The sequence below is a fragment of the Pan troglodytes genome, chromosome 10 (assembly GCF_028858775.2).
Source record: "Pan troglodytes isolate AG18354 chromosome 10, NHGRI_mPanTro3-v2.0_pri, whole genome shotgun sequence".
NCBI classification, from domain to species: Eukaryota; Metazoa; Chordata; class Mammalia; order Primates; family Hominidae; genus Pan; species Pan troglodytes.
This window is the reverse complement of record NC_072408.2, coordinates 77,634,342-77,659,225: the sequence shown is the minus strand read 5'-3', so window position 1 is coordinate 77,659,225 and position 24,884 is coordinate 77,634,342. Positions and strand designations below refer to the sequence as shown.

The 24,884-nt window shown below is 36.4% G+C and overlaps 1 protein-coding gene across 4 annotated transcripts in view; it reads left to right on the top strand.

The window, feature by feature from the left end:
* The first annotated feature begins 3,185 nt into the window (after positions 1-3,185).
* PTPRR (protein tyrosine phosphatase receptor type R) overlaps positions 3,186-24,884 on the top strand; it is a 283,034-nt gene continuing 261,335 nt past the window's right edge. For 2 of the 4 annotated variants that reach the window (XR_010148362.1, XM_016923851.4), the window contains exon 1: positions 3,427-3,591. Coding sequence is in view for 2 of the 4 variants with exons in the window: in XM_016923851.4 (XP_016779340.1) it covers positions 3,534-3,591 (58 nt within the window). In the remaining 2 variants the exon portion in view is untranslated. Of the gene's footprint in view, positions 3,592-15,125; positions 15,329-24,884 lie in introns of those variants that run through there. The other 2 variants (XM_509221.8, XM_054663404.2) reach the window with 2 other exon arrangements.

Genomic DNA, 24,884 nt, shown 5'->3' with positions numbered 1-24,884 from the left:
AGAATAGAGCCTGGCACACAGGAAGCACAGTCAATGTTAGCCATAATTATACTTAAATAATAGTAATCTAAATAACTTAAGTAGGAGATCCTTATAATCAATGGATCTGATTTCTCAATTTAAAGTGTCTTAAGGAAAGATGGCTGACATGAATAATTTTCATCCATTTATAGAGAAGTAAATATGGATGCTCATAATGATTAAATCTGTTTTGAAGGCAGGCTCTGAAAAGCTTCTTTCTTGCATAAATTTTCTCTAAGACTCACCTCATAAGAAAAAGAAATTATGCATCTTATGTGGAGGAAAAGTCCATATGATATTTTTTATTTATCTTGTAAAATGTAAATGATTCTTTTATGACATTGCTCTATAGGCCACTACTAATTTGTATAGTTCTCTCATAGTAATTTCCATGCTTCTTTGAATTACAACTAACTTTTTAAAACCCTGATGCAGTGTTTTAACCAAGCTTTTTTCCAAAACACCGAGTCACCTTCACTAGCATTAGATCACAGTTAAGGAAAAACAGCACCTATCGACTCAGAATATTTCTGTATGAGTTAAGTGGTTGACTTTTTCACTAATTGGCTAATTCACTCATTGCTGTTTGACTTCACGAACAGCAATGAGTGAATTAGCCAATTAGTGAAAAAGTGAATTGAAGCCGTTACAAGTATGATATTAGATTGACTCACATAGGAATATGACCTTTTTCGTTACTTTATCATTTCTAAGTAAATTAATAATGAATGTCTAGTCACCAAAATTACAGCCCACTCAGGGTTATTTTTACCATGCTGAACTAACTATTCTAATGATATATCCAGCCAAATTGGAAATTGGAAAATTTTGCTGCTAAAGGAATTTTCATGCATAGTTTAACAATTCAGCTACCTGCAGCCCTGAACAAAATACATTGCCAGCAAGATGCTTTTTGGCAAAGTCATAGTCAATTATAATAATGGGAATTTTAAATGCCCCACCAATAAATGTTGGAATTATCTGTGGAAAAGGAAGGGGTTCAGAACATTACTGCAGCATTGTTTCATTACCATAAGTAAGTATATTTTATTCTTGGAGATCTATGTAAGTTTGATAATTAGTTATTTTAGGAAACAAGAAAATAAGAAAAATAGACCTATTGTAAGTGGGATACAATTATTTTTCCCTAACCTCCAGCCCTGCAGCATTTCTAGTAACAGATGTTAGATGAGAAGAGTTATTCTTCTAAGCTTTACAGAATGCTAAATAAATTATCTCAAAGGTTGATTCAGTAAGAATTTCAAAGAGTTAATTGTCAGTATTGAACTTTGTCAACTATCATTTTCATTTATTCATTTTTGAGTATCTATTTTGCATGAGGCATTGCTCTAGGGAGTTGGGACATATCAAAAAAGTCATCAAAGTTCTTCAACATTGGAGCTCAAATTCTGTTTTGCAGGGGGGAGTAGGGAAATAGATACTAAACAATAGATTTTATAAGTAATTATTTTGGTTTGTTAGAAAGTGATACGGGAAAAGCAAACTGGAGGACAGTGAATCAGGAATAGGAGAAGAGGTTGCCGCTTAGAGTGGTTTGGGATGAAATGATAGTGCCACAGAAATGGAGTGTGCCACACGCATGGGGGAGTAGGGGGTGGAGCACGTTGCTAGAGAGGGGCTCCATATGTCTCTATTTTCAGCAGAGAAGGCCTGTCAAGATATTAAAAATACATCTCATTGTCCCCTTCTCCCACTTGTTGGAGTGCTTCCTGGCCTTGTCTCTCAGAGCTGAAGATGACATAAATCATAAAAGAAATAAATGGTACCGCCTGGGCTCTCTGATCTTATAAGGTCCCACCTAATTTAAGCTCTGGTGGATAGCCTATTTCCCATTAGTTGTCTCAATTCACAGAGGATGGAGAAAGAAAGCACTGAATGAGATGTGCAGCTCAACTCAATGGGCACTTGTTAGCCCCAATTATTTGGCTAGGACAACTTTATTCAAGTTAATGGAATACAAAACTCAGCAGTTCTTATGGAGACTTCAATGTGCTGTAAAACAAACCACAGATAAATGAACTGTCTGAAAGAATAATATGAGGCACGGCTAAACAAGTGTTGTGGAAGAGAAAGATCACTGTAATCTAGAGTTAGTTAGAGTTAGGGCTTTCTGGAAAAGTGAGACCAACATTACACCTTCGAAAACTAGTGTGGTGGTGGTGCAAGTGGAGGAAAATGGGAAAGAGGCAACAGTGTCCGTGAAGACACAGAGGCAGAAAGGGCAGAGGCCCTGGGATAGTTAAAAGAGAGAAGTCTAGCTGAGGGACTTCTTGACTTGACTAGCAGCAATTAGCCATGACTAATAAGGCTTTCCACACTCCAAAGACTTAGATGGAGGGATAAAAAACCATCTAATGGCAGACTGTGGTAGCCTCCCTAGAGACACAGAGCTGGGCCGGATGAGTCCAGGCACTGACGTGATCCATTATCTTTCACCTTAAAGAGTAAAAGGGAAACTAAAGTTAATTACCTCCACGAAACAAAAAGGTGCCTTCTTTTGCTTCAATTACATGGATATATTCTACTAGTCTAAAAGTATCTTCTCACTTCTTTCTGTCACTGTGGGGACTTGAGTCAGAAGAAAGTTTAAATACAGTCATTGAGCCGGAAAGAGTGGAAAGAGAAGCAAAGAGGGGGAAGCTGTAGGAAGGACGAAGGCACCCCCAAGATACATGGTTACTGCTTACACCAAGCAAGCTGCCTTGGGAACGCTTCCCCCAAGCAGCCAGAATGCTCAGCAGTGGAAGACACCTCTATTCCTGTAGGCGAGTCCTGGGAAGCTGGTCAATCTGCAAATGCCAATTCCCAGCAGTGAGCTCGGTCCACGTGTAAATCAAGATTTGGGGAAAGAGTAGGGTGGGTGGCATGGTTGACAATGTCATCAGCTCCCTCCTCTGACTCCTGTGGTCGTGCCCCCATCTACTCTCACTCAGCTACACCCCACCTTCGGATTTGTGATGGACGCTGGGTCCCTAGTAACCACAGCAAGTGCCTCCCCCGCACTTCCCCCTTCCCCACCCCCACCCCCACCCCCAACCACCACCCCAGCGATGGAGCCTACTCTGCTCCAAGCCGCCGCTAAGACCCGGAGAAGCGGAATTTCACTTTGAAATTCCCTTGCCTCGTGAGGGCCGGCGCTGGGCATGCTCAGTAGCCGCGGCGCTGCTGCTGGGCTGCTGGGTTGGCGCGGAGTCCACCCTGCCGTCTCCGCCTTGGCTTCTGGGCGTCCAGAAGGCCAGGCATTTGCCGCCTCTGAGCGCTTCTGTTCCCCTTCCCCGCAACCTCCTACTGCTCTTCCTCTCTCCTTCTCTTAGGGAGGTTGAAGCTGGTGCTGGTTTCTGTCGGCGCCACAGACTGACTGCTCTGCAAACCCCAGCCGAGGACCTGAATCCCGGAGACTAGAAGACCCTTGGCGGTGGCTCTTTCTGATAGCACTTTACCTGAAGTGGGGTCGTGGTGGAGTTTCTCCTCCACCTCTCAATGCAAACACTATGCGGAGAGCAGTCTGCTTCCTTGCGCTGTGCCTGCTCCTTAATCTTCACGCTGCAGGTAAGGGGTTGCCAGGCTTAGAGCTGGAGCTGTGCATGAGATGGGAAACTGCACATGCTTAAGGACTCTAGGAAAAGCTTGCCTTGCGAAGAAAGCCTTTCTAAAAAGGTAAAACAGGACAGTACCTGACAGGGAAAGGGTGAGGGAGTCGTGCACCTGTTGGAAAACTGAGGCCAAAAACTTAACCTAAAATTAGCTCTTGATTTTTCTTTACCTTATACGAAAATAGTGAACATTTTCAATATGAATACAGGTTTGCTCCCCTCTTCGCCTCCCCTCCGTCTAGATTCCCTGCTCTCGTTTCTAGGCTATGCACTTAACTGTCAATTTTTCAGGAGAGGGATAAGACATCCTGCTAGATGTAACCTTTTCTACTGCAGCGGCTACTACATTCATAAGGTCTCTTGGTCTAGCGAGCGCTCATAGGAAGGCATTGGCTGTAACCTGATGGACCACATCTCCGCCCAAAAGATCGAAATACATGGTTCACATTAGTGATGCTGCACCAGGCTCCTTTGGCCCCTGCTCTTGTCACTCGAATTTTCTAAACCAATAAGAGGAAGAAAAGGTTTCAAATAGAATCCTCTTGTCTCTTTCAGCACCATGGCTAGCGTCCGCTGGCACCTTTTAAAAAAAAAAAAAAAAAAACAATTACAGTTCCAAAGCTGACAACCCTGGGTTAGGCACTGTCCCTCGGACAGATTTGATAAGGTGTAACCAAGAGTAACAGTGAGACTGCTCCCAAATATAAATAGATTTGAGGCACCAGAATCAATATCAAGTCTCGTGAGGAAGCAAACCTTGGGAAGTACCTGAGAGATATTATATGTGGTGTCCCTGCTTTTTGCATACATAGCACCTCTATTTAATGCAGAGAGACTTGCTAGGCTGAATTCCTTATCATTGTCACACACACATGAACCAAAATAAAATATGGCAGGGAGATTTTAGAAACCCTACTGTGACAGCAGTTGTCCATGCAGTAGTCCTGTAACAACCAGAGACTAGGCATTTTCCCTGAGTGTGCTTCTCATCCAATCACACATATCCATTCATTCCTTCAAGCAACATTTGCTGAGTGTATACTATGTTCTAGGGGTAATGAGTAAAAATAATTGCTCTGAAATTACAATCCTTGCAGTATCTTTTTTAAAAGAGTGGGTGAATTTTATTCTCTGTGTACAATAGTAGGAGTGAAATATGGTACTTTCTTATTCCAGCTAACGCTATTATTTAAATGTATCATGAATCTTTTGAGCAAATAATGCAAAGGATTATTAAAGCTATTATTAAATACACATGTTAATTGTTATAATTATGATGTTATATTGTGGAGTTTTCAATAGTTCTTTGGTACACTTTGAGAAGCAGAAAATAGCTATGACTTGATTATTAAATTATTTGCAAACAGCTGTAGTGAATTATTTCATTACCACATACAATTCTTCAATGCTGAAATGTGGGATGAAAACATACACATTGGGTTGAGTTTTATTTATAGTATTTTTTAATAATAGACTGATACAAACATTCATTACAGAAAAATCTCAATTCTTACTAAGGTAGCAATGATTTAGCTGGTCTGCCAACAATATCAGTGTAGTCATTTTTTCAAAACTAACATATAAAAAAGTTTAAAGATCACATTTGATACATCTTGAGTAATTATATCTTAAAAGTTATAAATAAACTGAAGCATGTGAAAAACATGTCTTGATTTACTGTAGATGAATATTCGGGATGAGAAAAATGAGGACTTTTGTTCATCAGATGAGAAACCTAGAAGCCTGTAGCCCTAGATTTTACCTGGAGTTCTGCCAAAGGGTATATTACCAAAGCCAATCCAATCCATCTCTACTTCAACTTTTTAATTTGCAAAACAAAGATAAAAAGTAAGATTAATCAACCAATTTTAATTTAATAAGAAAATGCATTTAAGGACATTTTTATATTTCAATTGCAAGATACTATTCATTGTATTCATATTTAATATAGTAAAATACATTGGTGTTTTATCACAGCAGATTGTAAGTTTAATATTATAGTTCTCTTGCCAATTTCATTTTAAATGCATTTTAATTTTAAACAGCAATTTGTGGGTCACAAGCTGTCATCAGATTAAAATTTATCACAGTTATCTAATAACATTGTTAGGGCTTTTCATCAGAACTAAAACAAACACAGCTCCTTGGTCTAAGCTTCTATACATTTGGAGATTAAGAAAATAAGTGGATGGGATGACAAAGATCAAGAAATCAAGATATTAATCTCTACTTGTTGAAGGTGTGAGTTTGTTACTTTTATGGAAGACTTTTCTCTCAGAACAGAGGCCGACTCCATAAAGAAGGGAAATGAATTCTATACATTCAGGCCTCTTTAACTGTAAAGCTAATTGATCCATTTTGGTTACGCCCGGGGTATCAGCAACTGCTTTATGCTGGTGGAACTGATGACACCTTATAATGCTTTAGAGATGGGAGGAATGTGCTAACGGGATGTAAGTGTTCTTTTTAGCTATATTAGGAACTGTTGCCTTCAATATAACCATGCCTGTAATGATAAGTAGCAAACTGCTTGCAACTTGAGTGCCATCTCCCATTATTTTGCTTATGGTTGCCTAAGACACCATCGGGGGGAAAAAGAAGATTATGACTCGCATTCTGGCTAGGGAGAAGTACTGTGTTCTATAATAGCTGTGGGAGAAAAATGAGGAGTGGGTACCATGCTGTGTAAGTGGCATCTCTGGGTAAATTAACACTAAAGGATTACTAAGCATGGTTCTTGTTAGAGAAGCTGGACACTACTCTACCCATGGCAGCCGATTTTTATAGATCACCTAACAAGGAAGTTGTGGTTATTGTCCATCCAACTGCTTATTTTACAGGTGAGAAAATGAAGATCTAGAGTATTAAAGTGGTAGTTAATAGCATAGTCGGGATAAAAGCCCAGGTTTCCAGACCCGTGGTTGCATACTGTATAAAATTATACACTGGTTCTGCAATAGGTGAGGCCACCATTGATTAAGTTAGTGGTGCAAAATACTTTTTACCTAACTGTCCTTATTCTTTACTCTTTCGTGAACCAGTTTAATATATAAACTCCAGTTGAAAATACCACTTCAGGAATATTCAAGGAGGCAATTAAAAGCCACCACAATAATACGAATGGTAAAAAAATATTATGTGGAAGATCCACAGAGCTTATTTTCTTCAGCATTTCTCCTCTTCCTTTGTCCAAAGAAGCATATTCCATTTGAGGAGATATTATTTATAGGGTTGTATTTTAGTTGCAAAAGAGTACATTTTTGAGATATATTAAAAATTCTCATGTGAAAGCTTTCTTTTTCCTAGGGAATGTTTTGCTAACAAAATACAGAAACTGATTTCAATCCATTGCTTTCTCTTTGAGTTCTGGAAAAGGTTCTTTCAAATTTCTGTGTTGTTCTTGCTATCAGCCTTTTTGAATGGCACAAAGACTGCCTTCAATGTATCTCCTGAAACTATCTCTTCACTCTCAGAGAAGTGCATAGTCAATTTCCTTAGTCTCTAAGAAGAAAGGTATTCTATGATAGTACCAAGAAGATCTGGGAGGTGATTTGCAGAAGTACCACCCTCAAAAGAAACGATAGACTAACAGGTAAATGATATATTTTAAGATTTTAAGATGTTCCTTAGAACTCCAGAATTTGTTTTTCCTATTGAAAATCACTCAATATAGACCTTACAATGGTCTACAGTCTCTCTCCACATTATTTCTATGATATTATCTCTCACTACTTTCTTCTTTTTTTACCTCTCTCCAGCCATATTTATCCTTCTGTTTCTAGAAGATGCCAGGCACTCACCCTTTCATACTGTTTTGCTTTTTTCTTTCTCCAGGTGTCTCCACAGCTTAATCCCACAATAATTTTAGGACTTTAATTAAATATTACCTTGTTAATGGGGTTATTCTATTTCATATTTCATTTTCCCTTCCCCCCATCACCCAGATAAAAATTCTAGCACCCTTTCCCTGCTTAACTTTTCTTTCCCCAGAGGTCTTCACCACCTAACATACAATATATTTTATTTTTTTATTGTAGTTTCCCCTCTCTGTATTAAAATGTAAGCCCATTTAGGGCACATATTTTTGCCTGTTTTGTTTATTATTGCATGTATTAGAGGTCTTGGGCTACCTAGTACCTGGGGGCAGTTCCTGACATAAAATCTTTCTAAAGATTAAATAAATAAGTTAAATAAATAATGTAATACAGTGATATTTCTGGTCTCTTCTTTTTGCATTTAATATCTTCTTAACACCCACAAAAAACACACATAGTCCACTTAGCCACTTCCGGAATGGACTTAAACAGAGCTCATTTGTCCAAAACTCATGTTGCCTCACATGCCCCCAAAACACACTATCTCTAACAGATTTTGCTGTCATTGTGAACTGAAGGGCAATAAAGGATGGGTTTGTGTTAGACCAGAACTACTAATCAACTCAGTGAAAAAAGTCTTTCAAACTGATTGCCAGATATTGTGCAGCCCAAATGCTTTGCTGATTGGCTACATTTTCACTTCTCAGTGAAATGCCTTGTACATGCAGGAATGGCTACAGGGATCAGCTGATTTACAAACAGAGACTCTAATACACTAGGAAAAACTGATTTGCTTCTTTGGTACTTAAGAGACACAGGAATATGTATATTGGAGATGACATATTTCTAGCACCTCCAATAGAATAGCACCTCACATATTCCATTGAAAATCACATCCTACCTAACACCTTGTAAAAATTCTGGGATGCATTATGCACATTCAGCCTTTTCTTCTTTATTTCTCACCTACTTCTCTATCAGCTTCAGTCCTCATCCTATCATCCTATGGTTGAACATAATTAAAGAGGTTATTGTAATGTATGTTCTTGTTATCAATGCATTTCTATAGTACTTATCTATTTTGACCCCTTTCTGAATTTTAAAATTTTTCCTCACTTGACTTCCACAGTCATTACTTCCTAGCTTCCCTCTTATCTCTCCAGCCATTTCTCAATTTGTACTTTTAGGTCTTCTGCTGTGTATTATTTAATGGTTAGTGCTCTCTACAGCTTGTCATTGATTTTTTGTTATTTTTCTCTGTATACAATCTCCCTGGATAATTATACTCAGACTTGCACGTCAAAGATTCCAAAATCCACATTTCCATCTCAGTTATCTCCCCTGAACTCTGGTTCTATATTTAAAATTACCTAGAAGTCATTGTATATTCCATAGTAATCTTTTTGTTTTTGTTGTTGTTGTTGTTGCTGTTGTTGTTGTTAGAGACAGGGCCTCACTCTGTCGCCCAAGCTTGAGTGCAGTGGTGCAATCATGGCTCCCTGCAGCCTCGACCTCCTGGGCTCAAGCAGTCCTCCTGCCTCAACCTCAGAGAGTGCTGGGATTACAGGTGTGAGCCACAGTACCTGGCCCCACAATAATCTTATATACAACTATTTTTACTCAACACTTCTCAACACAATTACTCTGATAAATATTCCCTAACATTGTGAATAACACCAGGATTCTTCACAATGACCCAGGTCTGAAACAAATAATTGATCCTAGATCATCCCTTTGCTACTTTCATCTTAAAGGTTTCGAACTCTTCTCATAAGATGTTCTCCACTCTCCATGATCATGTCACTGCCTTGAGACAGATCCTTATTTCTCACATAATATCTTGTGATGACCTCCTATCAAATTTATTCTTTATAATAATGTCGGAGGTGAAACTCGTAAAAGCATACCTGATAACATTCTTTCTCCAAAAAATTCTTTAATACAGCTATCTCCTTTTCTTTTAGAATAAACTCCAAACTCATTAGCAAGGCAGTCTTTCGCGATGAGTTCTTCTCATCTTGCCCTCCTTTGCACACTAATATCACACTAAGACAAAATTTCCTTTGGTTTGCCATGTCTTGAATCATTTCACATACTGTTCTATTTCTCTTAAATACCAATACTCTGCTCCTTTTTTTAGATGACTCTTTCTCCAACTTCAAATGTTGATCAGGCATAGCCCACTTTGAGAATCTTCTTTTTTTTTTGGATGACTCACCTCATTCAAGTAGCTCTCCTACATTTCCCTTTTCAATCCTGTATATTCCCCTGTCAATGTACTTAACCTGTATACTGAAGTTTTTTGAGAACAATAACGCAATTGCAGCTTTATTTCTATATACTTATTCCCTAGAACTATGCTTGTTACCTAATATGGCATCAGTAAGTGTTCAATGAATGAATACATATATTAAATGTATTTGGTAAAATGAATTGTGATAAATTAATTTACATTGACCAAGAGATTATATCTCATCTTCATGACCATAAAGAAGATAATTGACTTTACTACTGCTACCTTAGTGCAATTTACACTTATTGACAACAAGGAAATGGAGATGGGACAGAAAATTTTCTATGTAAATACACTCCATAAGATAAGTTTGTGTCCCATGGGCATGATGCTATTTGTAGTGTACTTGTGTGCTGAACTCTTTCTAGATGGATAGACATTCTTGCATGATTTTCCAGTACTACTTAAGAATAGAATGAGATTTTTTTTTTTTACTTTAAAGAGCTCAAAGAGTTAGATAAACAACATAGCATGATAGTTGTCCACTACAGAATGGACCCGGAACTCCTAACCCTGATTACTGATTGGTTATTATCTACCTATAGCAAATACAAGACATTTACACATTCAGAATCAGGTGGGAGTGTGAGATAGTGGCTTCAATAAATCAAGACCAAAAATTATTCAACCCTCCTTTTCTCTCTGAATTAAAAACCAAATCATCGCACAAAATGTCTGAATATTTGAGTGGTTGTATACATTTTTTCTTTCATTTTGTGTGTATACAGTCTTTATAGAACCATAAAGTTTTTGGATCCCACATATTTTTTCTCATAAAAGACATTCTTACACCTGAAGAATGGAGACTATTTTGTGAATTATTTAAAAATCGCTTTATGTGAGATGATCAGATCACAAATCAAAAGCCCATTTATTGCCATTAGTATTAGAGATAACACAGATGTTATATTTTATGGCAAGTTTATTGTTAAATCTTAAAAGTTGTTCTGTGAGTCAAATTCAAAAGCTAGTGAAAGCCATTTTTTCCTTTAAAAGGGGATTTGAAAGATTCTACTTGGCCCATGAGTGCATTTTTCATCTTCAAGGCATTTACAAATGCTGACACACTTAGAGTAGCATTGATGTTTCCCAACATAAAGGATGTTAGTAGTTTCGAAAAATAAAGATGTAATGCTAAAATATTATTTTAAGATCAAATTGCCTAATGCTTATGTACCATATAATGTAACTATAAGTGCCTACCATAGTAATGATATTTGCCACAAAAAGACAATTAGCAAATTTATGTTGTAAACATTAGCACTTTCCACTTAAATCATTTTTATTCATAATGACTGCATAAACTTTCCTCATAATCAAATCTCATTTGATTTTAATATATTAAGATGTTGATGTCCATTAAAATTGCAGCCACATGGACCAACAACAAAGCAAAACTATTGTTTATATTATGCAGCAGTCTAGAACTTAGCAAATGCCAAGTTCATTGGGGACATGAATTATTTTTTCCTATTTCTATTTTATTTTTTATTTCCTTTTTTTAGATCTAAAGCAATGTCCATTTTCTGACTTAAATGAGAAGACTGGCCTCAGGCAGTCCTAAACTACTGATTCTTTGGAAAGGAGCATTTAATGAGCACAGAGTAAAAGCATCTCACAGTGATTCACTGGACTGTACAGCAATATGTACAGAGCAAGACTCTACAGCTATTTCACTGTACTAATGATCCAATTCCTGAGGCATACTGGAGAGAAAAGGAAGCAATAAGTGCACAGAATCAGTTCACCACTGGGTGACTTTCACTTATCTGGGAAAAATGATCAAACATAATATCATAGTGAGTTAGTTAGGTTGAAAGACCATCAATCCGTTAATGTAAATGTATGGCTTTCAATCATAAGCAATTTAGTTTCTTTGTCTTCTTGACTCAAGGTGGTATTTTTAAAATTCTCCCTGAAGAAAATAAAGTAGCTTAAACAGAAGAAAGGAGAAAATTTAAACAAGGGGAAATGTCATGTTTCTAGATAACTTTTTAGCAGAATTCCATAGTAGTTGAGAGTTAAGTGGGATAATATATCCAAACTTGCAGTCTTAGAGAGTGTCATAGAAGTGTTAGGCATTATGTGATTAGACTAAGGAGATGATAAATGGTTAATTGTACCTTGGAGGAATTTCTTATTCTTTTCATGTTTATGCCAATACTGGGTAAGCATACACACCTAGATACATTCTGGATTCTGAGTGTTTTTTTTTTTCAGTTGAGCCTTTTCTTGATAGTTTTCATCTGTATGCTATAGGCAGGAGCCTGACCATATGTGCAGGTTTGTAGTGGACTATGAAGCTCGAAAATATCTACCTCCCTGCAGATATCTCTCCCAATGCCTTTTCTAAAAGTTTCATCTAAACATGAATCCTAGCATCATGTCTTCAGCAAGTTCTACTTAAATGAATGTGAAATACAAATTTCTCTTGGATATGCCTGATTGTGACTGAAAATGTGTAACATTTACATAAACATCATAGATCTGAAGTGTCTAGTTCCTACTGCACTGCCTTGCTTAGCAGGCAGTCTAGACTTGTCCTAGGATACATCTTCCTAATTAATCCCTCTAGGGACCCACAAAGGGTGAAAAGCTCAAGCATGGACCAGGGATGCTGCTCATAGGTCTATAGGCTGCCCATCTGTTGTCTACTCCTCTGGCCATCCTTTTTCTCTACTGACCAACAGATACTATCCTATTTACCATTTGTAGCCCATGGAATTTCTAGACCATTGAGCTGTAGGTCCATGTGGAAGGCTGCCTGTGGTTCTGCAGACACCAGCCAAGACAGGGGTGTTTGAATGTAAAGGGATAGAAGGAGGGACATGGGTATGGGAAGAACATAATGGAAAAGGTCACATGCAGCCACAACCTATTCATTGAACTACTCACCACTCCCCTAAAACCCAGGCTACTCAGCTGACCCTGCTTTTCCAGGACTTTTCTCGCTGCTGATTTTACCTCAGGTGACCTATTATTTATGGCTTCAGTTTGACTCCCTTGGAGACCCATAGTTCACAAGAAAACTCAGAATTCAGTTATAGAAACTTTTTCTTGATGCTTCACTTCTCTATGCAAATCCAGAGACACATCTGGCAGCTGTTTCAGTGCCTCTGAAAATTTCATGACATTTAAGAAGCTCACTAGGGCAATTCTCATGAGTCCTCACAAGCCTGGTCCCCTTGGGCATTTGGGCATGTCTCTTGGCATTGCTGGGAACCTCTGTACCTCTAGAGCATCAGGATTTCCCATCAGGCATTCATTGGTTACTTTTGATTGTTTTATTTCCTCAAACTGGGAATGCCTGATATTTAGAGGGCTTAAATTATAAATTTTATCATGTTATTTGTAACTCCTAAATCTGAGCATTAACTGAAGCTACAGAAATATAATAAAAAGTCTTCCTCTCAAGACAAGCATTGAATTTCATATGGAAAAGACAAATAGATTTCCTTTTAAGACAGGAAGGAGATAACAAATGAGTATTTCCTAAATCCCTTTGATGTGCTAAACTCTACCCAAGATGCTTTTGTAAGATAATTGCCTTACCTTTTAGGATTGAAAAATGTTTTGAAATGGCATGCTTATACTTCAGAAACAATAAAAATATGCCTTAACTCATGTAGTACAATAAAAACAAACAAACAGAAAAACATTTGGGCTCTAGGATTTGACTACCTGAGTTCTAATCCCATCTTCTCCCATTTAAAAAGCTAATGTATAAGTCCCTGCAGCATGGAACCTGGAACACTGAATATATTCTATATTCAGTACTAGTAGTTGTAGGAGGTGTATTAACATGTGAAAACTTTCATTGGTCCTGTATTTCCTATAGCTGCAATATAAGACCAATGAAAAGAAAATATAAAAAGAAAAATGGTGCACATTGACTATTGACCTATTAAAAAAAATCACTCTAAAACCTTCGTTTGTGAAGAGTATATGCTATGAAGATCAAATAAGCATGTCCCAATTTTTAAAATACTAGTAAAACCTTCGCCTTATAAATTTTTAAATGCTCATAACTAGCAAGTTCATGTTGAAGAAACTAAATGCTGCTTGCAAAACAAGTATATAAGAGAAAAAAAAACCTCTAACCACCAGAGGCACTGCCACCACGGGCAACCTTTCTTCTGACAAAGTATCTGTCAGTCTCAGGGATTGGGTAGGACATGCGGTATCATCACTTCTGCTACCCTACTCTACAGACTATATGAATCCACAACATCCAACAAAGGCCAAAACATTCCACTTCTAATGCTGACTTTCAGTCTTAGAGAAATATGTATTAGACAGGGAAAGTTTGATATCCTACAATGAGTTTATGTGAAGGGGGCCCTGATTAACAGAGGCTTTGCTTATACTATTGTTTTGTTCCTTTGAGTGGAGACTCGAAGAAGTTTTTCTACCCTGATGGAGAAATTCAGTTCAGATTAAGTGACAGGTGTACCTTTTTTTTGTAAAGTTTGATGAAAAGCTTTGTTCTGGAAAGGAGTGCCAGCATGAAATGTGTCCCTGACTATAGGTACATTCTGAAGCAGATCAATTTTAGAAAAAAGCTGAGGATCTGGACAGTGATTCTTCATGCCTGTGCACAATTTGCATACTCCAATTTGAAAATCCTGTCCACATATCTTTGATGTGTGTGTGGTGGGGGAGGGTATGCACTTAATGAATCAAACAGAGTTCTCACACATGCAATTAGGGAATCAGGTGTCCTGTCTCCCCTTGGGTTAAGTTTTGCTGAGTCTGCAGTGAATTCCCAGTGGGTGCAGGATCAATTCCTGCCAGTCCAGGCCTGTCTTGTGCCTCTGGTACCCAATACCTCACCCTGCAGCATCAGCTCTCACTGCTGGCAGCGCCCCTCAGGTCCTCCCTCCACCAGCCCTTCATGTCTTGAAGTTTACACTTGGGAGCTATGTTTCTAATCTGAGCTTCAATCTCCAATTTTCTCTTTCTTCTCCACCCTCAGCTAAACTGGGTAGTTGCTGCTTCCTATTCCAGGAGAGATCTCTTCTCAGAAAGGATGTGCCACACTGATCTACTTCAGATAAGAATAGCTGTTAATTATATGGCCCTTCCTTAATTTTCATTTTTCAAAGAATCATTAGAAAGCAGAGCCTTAGCCCAGTGCCATTAATTTCAAATGGTGGATGAAGGAGCAAGAACAAGATGGAATAGCAGTGTTGAAAGGGTCTACCAAGTGCCCCTCAAATCCCAAAACACAGGCAAGGGAGACCAGGACAGGGATCTCTTCAAGTGGCCAGCTACAGACCTCTTTCCCCATTGATACAGTTTGGCTGTGTCCTCACCCAAGTCTCATCTTGAATTGTAGTTCTCATAATCCCCACCTGTTGTGGGAGGGACCAGGTGGAGATAATTGAATCGAGGGGGCGGCTTCCTCTATCCTGTTCTTGTGGTAGTGAGTTAGTTCTCACGAGATCTGATGGTTTTATAAGGGACTTCCCTTCCCCCTTCTCTGGGCACTCATTCTCTCACCTGCTGCCATGTGAAAAAGGTTGTGTTTGCTTCCCCTTCTGCCGATTGTAAGTTTTCTGAGGCCTTCCCAGCCACGCGGAACTGTGAGTCAATTACACCTCTTTTTCTTTATAAGTTACCCAGTCTCTGGTATGTCTTTATTAACAGCGTGAGAATGGACTAATACACCCACTTTCCTCTTCCCCTAATATATAAGCATTTATGTCTCTGTAGTATCATTACTATGGTGAGATTTTAATATTTATGTGTTCTAATGTCCGTTTTGCTATGTTTTAATATAATTCCTAATCTGCTATGAGAATTATTCTTAAAACAGACACTTTTTTTTCCTTTGTCTTAAAATTGGAGCCCAGTTTTTAAGTTGTCTGGAGAACTCTGCTATGAAAACAATGGAGATAGTTTCTAATCTTTATTTGAAAACAATTATATTTTAGCTGTTTGTATAACAATGAACGACGTATAGAATTAGTTTCTAAATGTACTACTTCATTATTCAGTGAGTGCAAACAGAACTGAACTCCTGTGATTTCTGCAGTCTTAGCTTTCTAGCCATATGAGCATTTTTCTGCCTTTTCCCAGAGGGTGTAGTTTGATAGTCCTCTCTTAATGGCTGTATAACATTTAACATATAGTAGCATTCACTCCTGTCAACCTCTCCTCCCAGTATCCTTTGACTCAATACTTCAGAAACTGGGGGACATCTGATTGCTATACCTCAGCTGGCACACATTTCACTTTTTCCAGCAGAGTCTGAGGCCCAAGGTCTTAATGCTCATTCTTTCTTTATGACTTATGTCTAGTCACATTGTCCCAAGGTACCGTTTTAATTGTATTATATTCCACTCTGTAATAGATATTTATCAAATGAAAAATAACTCTTTTAAAGCTAGGCAAAAATCAGGAAACATGAACCCCTTTCATTGCAATTTTACCACCAGCAAATAGCAGACAATGGATTTTTCCTGAAACGGTTGTCAATTCTGTAACTCCCAAATAGAGGTTTACACTGTTCAGCTCAACTTTCAAAGGATAAACAGGGAGAAGTAAGGGATATCCAGAGTATTTATGCTGGGCTGACAGTGGAAGGAGGAGCCACTTTTCCTAATAGAATATTTTGGGAAATGTGAAAAAACATGTGAGGAAACTTTACAAGGTGATTAAAATCATCCCTTACTCTAATGGGATTCAGGTTCTTCTCTTAAATAGAAGTGATCGGAGCTAGCACTATAAAAACAGAACAATTACTTTGTTATTGGTTTCTTTATTTTTATTATAGATGTATTGGACACATCACTGGTCAAATATGTGGAGAGTTTAAATAATATTAAAGAATGTCACAACACTTCCTGGTAGAATTATATTTTCACATCTTAGTAGCCAGTGTGTAGACTGGATCTTAGAAAAACCAGTCCTGGAAGGACGTGTTAAAATTTTATTTCAGTTTTCTTTAAGGCTAGTCAATTGAAGGAGTAGGAGTGGAGAAGGAACAAAGAAATCCGCAACTGTTTGTGATCAATTAGTTATAAACACCACTGCACTGGGACCAGCCTTGGAAGTGTTCTTTTAATGATAAGTTTATCCAAGTGGTTTTTGGCTCCATGTTTATAATTTTGGCAAATTTAATTATTGTCATCTCATAGAAACTGATTTTTTTAAAAAAAACTTTGTAACAAAATGGCTGGTTTAAGGATAAATATTTTTGTCAAATTGGTTATTTGGTGTCAGGATACAAAACAAAACAATGTGTGTACATACAAATATATACATACATATGCATATATTGTTGGAACATAACTAAGGCACAGAAACTGAATTCTGTAAAACTGGCTTTGAATATAGCATATGTTGTATTTTGGGAGGTTATCCTAACTAACATTGGTTGTCATATTTTGGGAAGGCTGTAATGTTTATCAGTGGGGTTTAGTGTTATTACTGTTGACACTTTTAACTGGAGATTAGTATTCTGGTTATCTCTTGTTACTATTACCAATAGAATGATAGAACAACTAAATAATAGATTTAATATTAGCCTCCTTACATCCCAGAGTAGAATTTCTGGAAATCCCTGCTTCTGTAAGTTCCCAAAGTGTCTTTTATACTATTTATGGAAAAACTTATTTCTTTAGAAAAAAAATCAGGACCATGCAAAATCTGTCTAACTGAATTGTGGCTTCTTTTTCACTGAAATATATTTCTAATCTAGTTGTAGATATGCAAAAACCACCTACATTTTCTGACGAGAAGACTGAGGCTCATTGGGGTGAGCTAACACAGACGAGAAGAGAGAAGTTGGGAGGTCATTTAAATTAGAATCTAGGTCCTTCCTTTATTTCTTAATTCTTTCCTCTTAATAAAGAGCATGTTTCTTTCCTTTCTCAATACTAAATAGGCACCTTTCCCAAAAGAACTTTTATTGCTACAATTATGTATTTTTAATTTTCCTGAGAGGCATTAACAAATCAAATAAATGGGAGCCTAATCATTTCTCATGCATAAATTCTCAAGGGAAGCCCTTGATGCTATCCATTTATCTCTCCTTTCTAGAGAAGAAGGTGTTAACATTCCTAACAAAACAATGATTGTCTTTTCAAAAAATGATTACACAGTAAAAGCCTTTTTTTGATTGTTCACTTTTTCAAGTCTCTTTAGAGACCACTGTTTTATTCTTTCTTTCACAAGTTATTGACATCGACTTAAGTACTTGCAATGCAAGGATTTATTCTGAGAGAGTGTATACAAGGCCATTCTACCTTATGCATTCAGGAATAACCAACACTGAATTTGAAATAATGAATTGTAATGTACTCTAACTAAACATTGTAATTTCATTCATTTCTCTTTCCTTTGTTAAAGATCTCTTCGGAGGCTACCAAGGTCATACCCAGAATGAAATTTCAATTTCAACTGTGCAATTTTATGACCATCAAATCTCACTGGTTATTTTCATGTAAATGTTGTTTTTATGATAAAAGTTCTTTTATTTTAAATGTAGATTAGTATCTTTGACAAGCTACTTACTAAACATTCTGTAAGAGACACTCTATCCCTCACAGGTAGGGAAAACTGTCACTAAACTCTCAATGAAGACAAGAAATCCTACCATGTATTTCATATCAACTTTCTTTACAATAACTCTTTCAATTTCTCTCCATTCTCCTGAAACCTTTCATCTTTCCTCCCTAGTCCTCACTCTCTTATGAGATGACTTCATCTCCTTCTACACAGAAAATATAGACACCATCAAAAGATAATTTTCTCAACTTCCAACACCAAACCCATTAACATCCCTAATCTCCCTCCCCTCTACCTATAATGAAATAAATACCTTCCTCAAATCCAAGGCTTATTCCTCTGCCTGTACTCTGGGTCCTCTCTCCTCCTATCTTCTGGGGGAGTTCAGTCTACTAATTATTCCAGCTGCATTCTCTTATGTCTGATCACTCCTTTTAGCTGGCTCCTTCTCCTTGAGGATTAAATGTGCCAAAATCTCTACTTTCTTAAAAAGAAACCAAAAACACATCCCTCAACCCTATCTTTCCTTCCTGGTAACACATAGTCACTCTCTTATTACACCCAAACTTGATTTTTCCACTTATTTTGTTTCTACTTTATCTCCTACTCAGTCCTCATTTCAATTAAATTTAGCTTTCTGTCCCTTCCCAACACACTGAAACTACTTTTTATAAATTCATCAATTATATTTCTTATGAAAAAGACTTAAATTTAGTGATGAGAGAAGATGTTTGATATAGTTACGCTTGAAAAAAGTTGCTTACAAAACATAGTATAACCTATTGACTTTTTTGGTGTATAGTTCTATGAATTTTCACACATGTATAGATTCATGTCATCACAACCACAATCTGGATACAGAATAGTTCGCTCACCACAAAAAAACTTCCTACTATCTTTTTGTCTCCAACTCCTACACCCAAATAACCACTGATCTGTATTTCATAACTATATTTTTTTGTCTTTTGAGAATGTCATGTAATGGAAAAATACAGTGACTTTTTGAGACTGGCTTCTTTCGCTCAACTTAATGCCTTTTATATTCAAGTTGTGTAGATCAATAGCTCACTTCTTTTTACTGATGAGTGGTATTACATTGTTTAGATGTATCATAGTTTATCTATCCACCCATTGAAGGACATTTGAGTTGTTTCCATTTGGGGGCAATTATGAATAGACTTGCTAATAAAATTTGTTTACAGACATTTGTGGGAATATACATTTTTATTTCTCTGGGGTAAGAATGTAGAAGTGAAATTGCTATATCATATGCTAAGTATGTGTTTAACTTTACAAGAAACTGTCAAACCATTTTCCAGAGTGCCTTTGCCATTTTGCATTCTCACCTGCAAGGTCTGAGACTTCCAGTTGCTCCAGATCCTCTCCAGTATTATTAGTACATTTCATTTTAGCAATTCTAATATCATATCACAATTTTTAATATGCATTTTCCTATTGGCTAATAGAAATGGACATACTTTCATTTGCTAATTTGCCATTCATGTATCCTCTTTAATAAAGTGTTTGTTCAAGTCTTTAGCCCATTTTTAAACTGGTTTGTTTTCTAATTGTTGAGTTTTGAGAGTTCTTTATACATTCCAGTTACAAACCTTTTGTTGGATATGTGACTTGTAATTATTTTTCTCCCACTCTCTAGCTAGCTTTCTCCCTTTCTTAACAGTATCTTTCACAGAGCAAATTTCTTTTTATTCTGATTCCATCCAGATTATCTTTTTCTCTGTGGATTGTGATTTTGATGTCATGTCCAAGGAACCTTTGCCTAACCTTATGTAATAAAGATTTTATTCTACGTTTTCTTCTAAAAGTTCTATAGTTTGTACATTACACATTTAGATCTGTGAACCTTTTTAGTTAATTTTGTATAAAGTGTGAAGTTTAGGTAAATGTTCATTTTGTTACATATGGATGTCTAATACTTTAAATGTAATTTTGAAAAGGCTATCCTTTATTGTTCACCTTTATCAAAAATAAAATGGTAATACTTTCTCTGAATTCATTTTTTAAATTTTATTTAGCAGTTATTTTATTTTTGATTTACATTATTTTTAATTGACAGATCATAATTTTATGTATGGGGTAAAATGTGATGTTTTTATATAGATATACAGGGTAGAATGATTAAGACAATTAACATATTTATCACCTCACTTGTTTAGCATTTTTGTGGTGAGACATTTCAAATTTATGCTCTTAGATATTTTGAAATACACAATAAATTATTGACTGTAGTCACCCTGCTGTGCAATAGATCTCAAAATTTATTTTTCCTGCCTATCTTAAACTTTATATCCTTTAACCAACAACTCCTCATTCCTTCCCCATTCCCTGTCCCAGCCTTTGGTAACCATCTTTCTACTCTCTACTTTTCTAGATTTCACATATAAGTGAGATCATATGATATTTGTCTTTCTGTGCCCACCTTATTTCACTCAGCATAATGTCCACTAGTTTTATCCATGTTGCCACAAAGGTTAGGATTTCCTTCCTTTTATAAGACTGAATAGTATTACATTATATGTACATGCTACCTTTTCTCTTTTTCCCATAAGTTATTGGGGGTACAGGGGGTGTTTTGTTACATGGGTAAGTTCTTTAGTGCTGATTTGTGAGATTTTTGGTGCACCCATCACCCAACCAGTATGTACTGTACCCTATTTGTTAGACTTTTATCCCTTGCCCCCCTCCCACTCTTCTCCCTGGTCCCCAAAGTCCATTGTATCATTCTTATGGCTTTGCATCCTCATAGCTTAGCTCCCACATGTCAGTGAGAACATACGATGTTTGGTTTTCCATTCCTGAAGTTACTTCACTTAGAATAACAGTCTCCAATACCATCCAGGTTGCTGCGAATGCCATTAATTCATTCCTTCTTATGGCTGAGTAGTATTCCATTGTGTGTATATACAGATATAGCTGTACATATATAGAGACATATATATATTATATATCTCAGTATCTCATATAGACATAGATCTCAGTCTCTTTACCCACTTGTTGATTGACGGGCATTTGGGTTGGTTCCACGATTATGCAATTGCGAATTGTGCTGCTATAAACGTGTGTTTGCAAGTATCTTTTTCATATAACAACTTCTTTTCCTCTGAGTGGATACCCAGTAGTGGGATTGCTGAATCAAACAGTAGTTCTACTTTTAGTTCTTTAAGGATCTCCACACTGTTTTCCATAGTGGCTGTACTAGTTTACATTCCCACCAGCAGTGTTAAAGTGTTCCCTGATCACTGCATCCATGCCAACATCTACTGTTTTCTGATTTTTTGATTATGGCCATTCTTGCACGAGTAAGGTGGTATTGCATTGTGGTTTTGATTTACATTTCCCTGATCATTAGTGATGTCGAGCATTTTTTCATATGTTGGTTGGCCATTTGTATACCTTCTTTTGAGAACTGTCTATTCATGTCCTTAGCCCACTTTTTTTATGGGATTGTTTTTGTTCTTGCTGATTTGTTTGAGTTTGTATAGATTCTGAATATTAGTCCTTTGTCAGATGTGTTATGGGAAATGGTATAGAGGTTCCTTTAAAAACTAAAAATAGAATAGATTGTGAAGATTTTCTCCCACTCTGTGGGTTATCTGTTTACTCTGCTATTCTTTTGCCATGCAAAAGCTTAATTAAATTAATTAATAATTAAATTAATGATTAAGTCCCAACTATTTATCTTTGTTTTTATTGCATTTGCTTTTGGGTTATTGGCCATGAAATCCTCGCCTAAGACAATATCTAGAAGGGTTTTTCTAATATTCTAGGATTTTTAGAGTTTTAGGTCTCAGATCTAAGTCCTTAATCCATCTTGAGTTGATTTTTGTATAAAGTGAGAGATGAGGATCCAGTTTCATTCTTCTACATGTGGCTAGCCAATGATCCCAGCACCACTTTTTGCAAAGGATATCCTTTCCCCACTTTATATTTTTGTTTGCTTTATCGAAGATCATTTGGCTGTAAGTAGTTGGGTTTATTTCCAGGTTCTGTATTCTGTTCCATTGGTCTATGTGCCTATTTTTATAGCAGTACCATGCTCTTTTACTCATTCGTCTATTGATGGACACTTAGGTTATTTTCGTATCTTGGCTATTGTGAATAATGCTTCAGTGAACGTAGGAGTGCAGGCATCTCTTTGACAATTCATTTTAATCTAGGGGAGATAGACACCCAGAATTGGGATTGCTGGAACATATGGTAGTTCTATTTTTAGTTTTTTGAGGAACTGCCATACCATTTCCCATAATGACTGTACAGGTTGAGGATCCCTAATTCAAAAATTCAAAACCCTAAATTCTCCAAAATAGAAAACTTTTTGCATACCAACATGATGCTCAAAGGAAATGCTTGTTGGAGTATTTTGAATTTTGGGCCTTTTAATCAGGGATGCTCAATTAGTATATATTCTGCAAATATTCTGAAATCCAAAAAAAATCCAAAATTCAAAACATATCTGGTCCCAAGCATTTTGGAAAAGAAACCACCTGTACTCATTTACATTCCCACAACAATGTGCAAGAGTTCCCCTTTCTTCCCATCCTGGCCAACACTTAACTTTCATCTTTTTTGATAAACCCATTCTAACAGGTATGTGGTGTTACTTCATTGTGGCTTTAATTTGCATTTTCCTAATGGTTAGTGATGCTGAGCATATTTTCATTTACCTATTGGAAATTTGTAAGTCGTCTTTTCAGAAATATCTGTTCAAATCCTTTGCCCATCTTTTAACTAGGTTAATTTTTTTGGTATTACATTGTTTGAGTTCCTTATGTATTTTTGATATTAACTCCTTATCAGATGTGTGGTTTGCAAATATTTTCTCCCATTCTGTGGGTTATCACTTGACTTTGTTAATTGTTTCCTTTGCTGTGCAGAAGCTTTTTAGTTTGATGCGCAATCCCATTTGTCTATTTTTGCTTCAGTTGCCTGTGCTTTTGGGGTCATATTTTAAAAAAATCATTGCCCAGACTAATGTTGTGGAGATTTTTGCCTATCTTTTCTTCTAATAGTTTTATTGTTTTGGATTTTATATGGAAATCTTTAATTCATTTTTGTATATGGTGTGATGTATGAATCCAATTTCATGCTTCTGCATGAAATCTCTATTTTGCACCATTGATCTGTTTGTCTATTTCTTTGCCAACACTACACTACCTCAATGACTATAGCTTTATAGTAAGTTTTAGAATTGAGCAGTATTTTTTAACTTTATTATTTTTACAAAATTGTTTTAGCTTTCTATTTATTTTGCCTTTCTATGTAAATTTTAGAATCAGCATATCTACATCTACAAAAAATTCTAATGATATTTTATTGTAATTGGAGATGATTGACATCTTCATTATGTAGAGTCTTCTAATTCATGAACATAGTATATTTGTTGTTTATTTAGGTCGTCTCTGATTTCTTTGTTCAACATTTTATAGTTTTCAGTATATATATGTATCTTGCACATGTTCTGTTAGATTTATACCTAAGTATTTTATTTTTGGGTCAGTTTTTTTTTTTTTTACTTCTAGTTTTCAATTATACATTGCTAACTTATACAAATGCCATTTAGTTTTGTAGGTTGCCTTTATATTTTGTGACCTTGCTAAACTGACCTGTCAGTTCTAGGAAGATTTTGGTAAATTCCTTGGGATTTTTTATATAGACAATCATGTCATCTGCAAATAGAAGAGTTTTATGTCTTTTGCTCCTTTTCTTTGTCTCACTGCACTGACTAGGACTCTTAATACAGTGTTATATAGGAATGGTATGGGTGCCTTGTCCTTGTCTTAGAAGGGGAAGATTCAGTTTTTCACTATTAAGCATAATGTGTACTGTGGGGTTTGGTGTAGGTACCTTTTATCAGGTTGAGAACATTCTCTTCTATTTCTAGGTTACTTAATTTTTTCTTACTATGAATAGACATGAATTTTGTCAAATAGTTTTTTCCACCAATTAGTATGACTATTATTTTTCCTCTTTAGACTCTCAGTAGAGTGGATTATGTAGATTGTTTTTCAAATATTGAAGCAGCCCTACATTCCCAGGAAAATCAGCCCCATTTGGTAGTGGCATATGTCTTTTTCTGTATTTCTGCATTCAATTTGCTAATATTTTGTTGAGGACTTTTACATTTGTGTTCATGAGCAATATTGGTCTATAGTGTTTTTTTTTAGCATTGTCTCTATCTGCTTTTGTTATCAGGGTAATTTTGGCTTCATCAAATGATTTTGGTGAATGTTCCCCCTTCTATTTTCTGGGAGAAATTATATAGATTTGATGTTATTTTTTCTTTAAATGTTTGGTAGACATTTTCAATTATGCCATTTGGTCCTGAAGATTTTTATTCAGAAAAGGTTTAAGTAGAAATTTCATTTCTTTTATAATTTTAGCACAATTCAGATTATTTATTTCATCTTTGGTGAGTTTCAATAGTTTGTGGTTTTAAGGATTTGATCGTTTTATCTAAATTGTTGAATTTATTTGTAGAGGATTGTTATTTTCCTTTTTATACATTTTTACACTTGCTAAGTCCGTAATGATATCCCTCCTTTCATTTCTGATATTAGAAATTTGTGTTTCTCTCTTTCTCTGTCAGTCTTGCTAGAGTTTTATCAG